This window comes from Anser cygnoides, chromosome 28 (assembly GCF_040182565.1).
Source record: "Anser cygnoides isolate HZ-2024a breed goose chromosome 28, Taihu_goose_T2T_genome, whole genome shotgun sequence".
Taxonomy (NCBI): Eukaryota; Metazoa; Chordata; class Aves; order Anseriformes; family Anatidae; genus Anser; species Anser cygnoides.
Window position 1 is genome coordinate 2,565,384 of NC_089900.1, and position 7,891 is coordinate 2,573,274.

The following is a 7,891-nucleotide window of genomic DNA, read 5'->3' on the forward strand; positions in this document are numbered from 1 at the left end:
GGCCTGGGAGGTCAGCAGCATGGAGATGGCACAGCTCAGGAGAGAGACGAGAGATTTCCTTTCTTGTCCTGAGAAACAGTCAGCTCCCTTCTGCCCAGTTCTTTTCCACAGGATCCTGACAAATCCATCAGGAACATCTCCAAATGGTGACAAAGGCCATTGAATATAGGAAGTGGAGTGCTGGAAGAATCACCACTGTGTTCCTGCACCAATATGCCTCTTGTTTGGAGCCCTTCCAGGAAGGTGGGGTTTTCACCTTCTCCTTGGCCTGGGCTTTTTTCAAAAGATGGGAGCGAAGGAACCTGGGAGGCAGCAGCCCCTCACTGTGCCTGAACTCCTCTTCTGCATGAATCTGGGCTCTCTCTTACAACCTGACCAAGTCTCTCATTTCAGGAGACCTGTGGCATGCTGAAGGCAGGACTACCGTCCCTGACTGTACTGCACAGAGATCCACGTGGTCCTGTGTCAGCTGGACTATGCTGCAAGCGAACCCTGCTGGATCATGTGGAGCTGATCATGGTGTCCCGGCCATTAGCTGCCATGTCTGCAACCAGAGCCCCAGAAGAGGAGAGGCGCATCTCTGCGGACATGCTCCCCTTTCCTCTTGCATGACAGAGGGGATGCCAGTGACTGCCCAGCAGTGCCCATCCCTGGGGGCTGTGCACAGCTGGGTGAGGCTCTCGGGGGGGGGTTTCTCTGCCTCTTTGTCTTCCTCAGAGTGAGCACCGTGATATTTCCCCACATTTCTCCACCCATTCATGCTGCTCCTGCTATTGTGTTTAGGCTCTCTAGGGATGGGGGTTTCAGGTGCAGTTCCAAAAATGACCCTGAACATCCTGCCACAGATGTGTCGGCACAGCAATGAGGTGTTCCATCGCCCATCTGACTTGTGGGGCCACAGGCAATGCAGTGCAAGGGGGTGGGTAACACGCCAACTGTCCCTGCACAAGACCTAGAGTGCCTTTCTCCTGGGATCACAATGAACCAGCACCTCCTGGTCACAACCAAGAATTCTTCAATGTAGGCCCTACTGTCCCACGGACTATAAGAATGTAGTTTGCAAAGTACCAGTGATTTTCTCCCCACCCAGCAACTCTTGTACCCAGGCAGAGTCCTGTGTCAGGGCATAAAAGGCAGGCAGACCTTGCTGGTGTTAGATGAAGCCATGTGGACATGTCCATGACATAACAAACTAATTCTCAGAGAAGATGTAATTGTTACACTTAATTGGTTTTCTGCAAGGAGAAATGAGCATGCTGTCGAGAAGTGTGTGTGCCCAGGGGAGGGAGGGAACGCTAGGGATTCCTTCAGGCTGTTTCCCAGCAGGTTCCCCTGCAGCCCCAGGGCCATGGGCAGGGAGCCTGGTGGGGGGCAGAGCAAGGGAGGCCTTGGGCTGGGCCTGTGCTGCTGAGCTGGGCCGGGCTCCTGGGCCCAAGGGGAGCTCCTGGCAAGCGGGCAGTGCTGCAGAGAGCCAGCTCTGCCCAGGAGCAGCTCCTCTGCCCAGCGCAGCAGGGCTGGGGGCACTGCCTGCAGCTGGCACAGGGAGGGGAAAGAAGGGAGAGATACTTAAGGCTGTGTGGAGTGTTAGAAAACTGAGAGTACACTGGAGAAGCAATGCTTGCAACCCTTAACATGGTAAGTCTAAGTGAACTGCAATGCACTGGAGTATCCTGGAGGTGTCCTACACCTGGATTGTCCCAGAGCAGATCAGGCTGGAGACACTGTGTGTTTTTTTCTTGTAGAGAAGCACAAGCTCCAGAGCAGGGGTTTCTAAGCTGCAGGGTCAGTGTCCAGGCCCCGAGGGCTCCCTTGTCATGGTCTGGCTGCAGGCTGTGAAGCCGGGGGTGCAGGCAGGGGTGTCCAGGGCTGTGGTGCAGAGCAGGGTCCCTGCTGTGCCCCAGGGGCTGTGTGCCGGGGCAGGGCCTCTGCCGCCTGCCAGGCTCAGCACTCAGCCTGCCCGGGGAGCTGCCCAGGCGCTGCGGGGAGAAGCTGCGGGTGGAAGGAGCCCCCCCGGCAGGGCAGGGTCCTGCTGCTGGCGGGAGGCTGCTGCCTGGGGCAGCCTGCTCTCAGCTCCACAGCACAACCAGGATGTATCCAAGGGGACTTTGCAACAGCCGGGGTAAGGTAGGGGATTTCAGCTTCAGTCACAGTTTTCCTGAGCCTCCTGAGCTTTCAATCTTTTCTACTTGCTTCAGTGGTAATAGAAACATATGCTTTTAATTCCAAGAAGAGGCTGAGGCTCCATGATGGCTGAGAGGTTACAAGGATCTTTCCCTTCCCCTCAGCCCATAGAAAGCTCCACCACCACATGTGGAGCTTACATGCAGTGTCCCCTGTGTGACCTGGTCTCTAGGACATGCCTCCAGTGAGCTGCCCCTGGGCAGAGCCCTGCTGCCAGGAGGTGTCTGCAGGGCAGAGCTGAGCACCCAGCGGGTGGGATGGGGGCTGTGACCTGCAGGCAGGAGGCGTGGGGACAGAGAACCAGCTGCAGGCAGCAGAGCCTGCAAAGTATTCTGGCACCTCCTTGTCCACCGTCAAGCCCACAGGATTCAGGACATGACTCATAACCTCTCATCAGGAGGACCTGCAGTAGAGCGGACTCTCCCGAGTTCCGTTTGATCCCTCCCTGGCCTTGCCTCGCCTGGCAGAAGCCCTGTGCTATTTCCCTCTGTTCCTGTACCTACTGTTGCTGTTCTTGTTTTGGGGCTCACTGCACATCTGGCTTTCAGCTGCAGCTCAGGCTCTGACCCTCTGGGTCCCACCACGCAAACCCGTCCTTAGGGGAAAGGTGCCCAAACCCCCTTCTAAACTCTGAGGCTTGGGGCAATGCAGTCTACGGGGAAGGAAAACACTGAATCATTTTCCCGGATATTCCTGAGACCACAGTCATTGAGCAGCTCGATGTGGCAACTGGACTGAGCCCTAGAGGAGTCTGGCTGAGACCAGGGCAGATGGGCAGACTGGCTATCCTCACTACGCTAAGGACATTCACAAAATCTGACCTGGAATGTATGAAAAATGCCAGGGTTTTCTACCATCAAAAAAAAACTCTTCCGAGTGTCACACATGCAGTTGGAACAAATTAAACCACAAATGCCATTTGGCAGTCTATAGTGTTGAGAGTGGTAATGCTGGGAAGTCCACATACATCAGAGGTAGATTTAATCAGAGATCACTCCGGATTTCTTTATGCTTAGACCTGTAGGACAGGCGTGACTCCTCCAAAGTGCACAGCAGGGTCCCCTGCTCCCAGAGGCACTCTCCTCCAGCACCATCCAAAGCTCAAGCAACAGAGCAGCAGAAAGGTCTTGGAAAGGGGAAATTCACTGTGGGGGGTTCCAGTGAGAAGTGGAGTAGGTTTTTCTCAGAGACGTCTCTCCTAATTATCACTGTCTTTTCTTTCTTGGGTAGTCCCCTTTGTCCAGGAGGATCAGATGTCCAACAGCAGCTCCATCACCGAGTTCCTCCTGCTGGCATTTGCAGACACGCGGGAGCTGCAGCTCCTGCACTTCGCGCTCTTCCTGGCCATCTACCTGGCTGCCCTCCTGGGCAACGGCCTCATCCTCACCGCCGTAGCCTGCGACCACCGCCTCCACACCCCCATGTACTTCTTCCTCCTCAACCTCGCCCTCCTTGACCTGGGCTGCATCTCCACCACTCTCCCCAAAGCCATGGTCAATTCCCTCTGGGACACCAGGACCATTTCCTATGCGGGATGTGTTGCACAGGTCTTTTTCTTTCCCTCTCTGATGTCAGCAGATTTGTTTCTTCTCACCGTCATGGCCTACGACCGCTACGTTGCCATCTGCAAGCCCCTGCACTATGAGACCCTCCTGGGCAGCAGAGCTTGTGCCCAGATGGCAGCAGCTGCCTGGGGCAGTGGGGTTCTCTATGCTCTGCTGCACACTGCCAATACATTTTCCCTGCCGCTCTGCCAAGGCAATGCTGTGGACCAGTTCTTCTGTGAAATCTCCCAGATCCTCAAGCTCTCCTGCTCAGACTCCTACCTCAGGGAAGTTGGGCTTCTCACATTCAGTGGTTTTCTGGTTTTGGGGTGTTTTGTATTCATCGTGCTGTCCTATGTACAGATCTTCAGGGCTGTGCTGAGGATGCCCTCTGAGCAGGGCCGGCACAAAGCCTTCTCCACGTGCCTCCCTCACCTGGTCGTGGTCTCCCTGCTGGTTAGCACTGGTGTATCTGCCTACCTGAAGCCTCCCACTATCTCCTGTCCATCCCTGGACATGATAATGGCTGTTCTATATGCAGTGATGCCCCCAGCAGTGAACCCCCTCATCTATAGCATGAGAAACCAGGAGCTCAAGAATGCCATTAGAAAAGTGATGTCATGGATGTTTATCAGGATTTGCTCAGGGAATTGATTGGACCTTTCAGCAGCTATAGACTGCTTCTTGTCTTCTTCTACACTTGAATTGTGGTTTATGTCATGACAGGCTAAGCCTGGTTGTACTTCTAGATGAATTTGGTTTTCTTTTTCATTTTCCCCTTGTGATAATGTTTTCCACAAAGAAATGCCATTCTTCATGACCTTGTACTTAAATACCAACATATCTTTTGTGACCCTGAGGCTCTGCATAAACAAGGAGCCAGCCTCTCTGTGTATTTAAACAAAATAAATGAACCTACAGCAAATTCTTTGTCTGGACCCCCCTCTCAGCAGAGCAGGACATAATGGGACCAGCAAACCCCTTTCTGGCTGCAGCAGCTCAGGTCAGGCTGCCCTGGCCCTGGGGCAGCAGGAACTACCTGAGGACCCCAGGGATGTCACAGAAGGGCTGCGGGCCTCCGAGGATGTGCTGCAGAGGAGTGCAGGGGACACAGCATGGTACACTGACCTCTGTACGCTTGTTCCATGGATGTTCCCATCTGTGGAGCTGAGCCCTCTGTGCCCTAGGAGCTGCTGTGCCCTTAGAGGGGCTGGGGCTGTGGTGGCAGTGCCCAGAGCCCTGCAGCAGCCTGTGGTGGGCACTGCCCTGGGGCTGCTACCACTGGACTGGGATGAGGGCAGGGAGGTGGGCAGAGGGCAAGGAGTTGGGAGAGCCAGGCTCGGGGCCTGTGTCGAGGGAACGGCTAGCCCTGTTGGCCTCTGTCCTGGCCCAGAGCCCTGCAGACCTGGAGCAGAATTGTCTGCAGAGCCCTCCATGGGACGTGGCTGGGTCAGGGCAGGGGCCATGGGCTGGAGGAGGCTGCAAAGGCAGGAGGGCCAGGGCAGGAAGGGACCCTGAGGGTGCCATTGGGATTGTAACAGGGGGATCTTGACCCAGCCCTGAATGTGCACCGTCTTGTGCGGTGCCTTGGCAGCACGGCTGTGGGAGCATGTGTGGGGCAGTGGGACTGGGACGCTGCAGGGACAGGGCGCTGAGAGGGGCCACAAAGGATCTGCCAGAGTGTGGCAGCAAGGACAGGCTCCAAAACAGAAATTTATTGTGGAGGTGGAGGTATGGTTTTAGCAAGGGCAGAGCTTGCCTGGGAGTGGTGTTATTGAGAAAAGTCAAGAGCAAAGAGGAGAGCTTTTGCTGGAGCTAAGGCACAGATTTCCCACCCAGCTCGCCCAGGGCTCGTCCTGAGCAAGGCGGCCACGAGCCCTGCCTGCCCTCCTGCCTGCCCCGCGCCGTCAGGTGGCTGTAGCAGAGGGGACCCACAGCCAGCCCCTCGATGGGGCTCTGCCAGCCCCTCGCCCTCCCCTCTGCAGTGACGTCATTTCTGCCCAGGGGCTCTCTGATGCGCAGGATGATGTCACAGTGCCTGCCGGCCAGCCCTTCTGAGGGCCAGTCAGGCTGCTGCAGTGGCAGTGACCTCACTCCAGCCCCCTCCCCACGGCCTGCCTCTCCCCTTCCCCTCTCCCCTCTCTGGACCCCGGGGTGTCACGCAGTCGGTGTCACGCAGCAGCTTTGCAGTGGTGGCCTCCGTGGTGGTGTTGCCAGGGAGGACATCTGCCCCTGTGCCAAAAGGACCTACTACTGCCAAGATGCATTTGGTGTTTCAAGCTGTCACTGGCAGAGGTCTTGCAAAGTCTTTCTGCAGTTGTGCCCAGGGACCTTCACTCCATGGGTCCTGGGCTAGGGCTTTCAATTCACACGAACCTGCGTTGGTCGTGGCACAAGAAAGACGCCTCTTACAGCTGTGCTCTGCATCCTCCTTCATGCTAGGGCACCACTCGGTGTCCTTCGCTCTGCTCACGGTGTTTGTCTTAGCTCAGGGATGAACCAGATTAGATCTGCTTGACTCTTCTGAGGCCCTACCCAAGGCCTCCTGCCTGCTGCACCTACAGCACAAGAACCATTACTTCTCCGTATTATGCAGATTGACCTGATGGGTCTGTTCATATTAATCCCTTTTAAATTCACTAGATGGAAGGGGACATATTCCCAGACTGGGGCAAGCTGCTGGGCTCTGCCACAGCCACTCAAAATCACCTGCTCTTGAGTCTTTCAGCCTGAGTTTATCACACATGGACCAAAACGATTTTCTTGGGGGTCTCGATGGCCATTTCAAGTGTAGTTAACTCCGGGAATCCACTGGAACGTGTGCCAGGATGCATGGTGCCAGCCCACAGGAATCCCTCACACAACCTATGGTCTTGTCCAGGCCACAGTCTCGAGTTCCCAGACTGCAGTGGCTGCCTTCCAATGATTATGACCTATGTTAGACTCCTAGAACCATGGAACCATAGAATCATGTAGATTGGAAAAGACCTCTCAGATCATCAAGTTCAACCGTTAACCTAACACTGCCACGTCTACCACTAAACCATGTCCCTAAGCACCACATCTGTATGTCTTGTGAATACCTCCAGGGAAGACCACTCCACCACATCGCCAGGCAGCCTGTTCCAATGTATCACAACCCTTTCAGGGAAGACATTTTTCCCAATATCCAACCTAAACCTCCCCTGGTGCAACGCGAGGCCATTTCTTCTTGTCCTGTCGCTGAGCCGTGGGGGACACCACTTGTGACTGGCCTCCAATTGGATTTAACTCTGGGAAACAGAGTCAAAACCTTTACTAAACCTTAGGCAGACAACATCCACAGCCTCTCCCTCATCCACTAAGTGCATCACCTTTTCATAGGAGAACAGGTTCGTCAAACAGGACCTGCCTTCCATAAATCCATGCTGACTGGGCCTGATCACCTGTATGTTGTCCTGTATATGCAGTAGGATGGCACACAAGATAATCTGCACCATAACCTTCCCCGGCACCAAAGTCAGACTGACAGGCTTGTAGTTCACTGGGTCCTCCTTTGGGCCTTTCTTGTAGATGGGCGTCACATTTGCTAACCGACAATTGACTGGGACCTCCCCTGCTCATCTTCCAAGCACTCCAGACACCTCCTAGACTATTTCCTCTCTGCTGTACTGTCTTTCCGGCAGACATCTGGGAAGCTGAAGACCCCAACCAGACTGTATTTTCAGTAACCAAGTCAGTATCGGCCAGTGTGTGAGTGGCTCTAGGACACTGGATGCGCTCCGCGCACTCCAGTCTTTGATTCAATAACCTGCAGTGCTCTACGACAGAAGTCACTGAGCACAAGCCAACATGTCAAAGCTCTTTTGTGTTTGTATAAAGCATTCCCATACTTCAAACTCACCTCTAGAAGAGTCCGAAACACTCCAGGCACCCACAATTGACATAAGCAACGGCAGCATTACTGCAGGCTGTTGCAAGGAGTCCCAGAAGTGCCTTTCCATGATGACCAGCTCTGGAGAAGGCCTTGGGTTGCTCAGCTTGGATGGAATGCCAGTGGATATTGGAAAGCAAGAGAACCAAGACTTTGCACATCTCTGGGCCCCAAGGGCAGATGCCACTCACATACTTTGCCTGGGTGACATGTGGCAGCGATAGCTCCTGCTGAGAGGCAAAACCCCTCTCTC

The 7,891-nt window shown here is 54.8% G+C and overlaps 1 protein-coding gene across 1 annotated transcript; it reads left to right on the plus strand.

Annotated features, from left to right (window-relative positions):
- Nucleotides 1-3,345: 3,345 nt before the first annotated feature.
- On the plus strand, nucleotides 3,346-4,639 carry LOC136787042 (olfactory receptor 14C36-like). The gene has a single exon (XM_066984149.1). It carries the CDS (start codon nucleotides 3,435-3,437, stop codon nucleotides 4,377-4,379), a length of 945 nt encoding a protein of 314 aa, XP_066840250.1. The 5' UTR covers nucleotides 3,346-3,434; the 3' UTR covers nucleotides 4,380-4,639.
- The last annotated feature ends 3,252 nt before the right edge of the window (nucleotides 4,640-7,891 follow it).

Bases quoted from the DNA above. Each gene is read 5' to 3' on its own strand.
- LOC136787042 (XM_066984149.1), top strand. From the start codon at position 3,435: ATGTCCAACAGCAGCTCCATCACCGAGTTCCTCCTGCTGGCATTTGCA.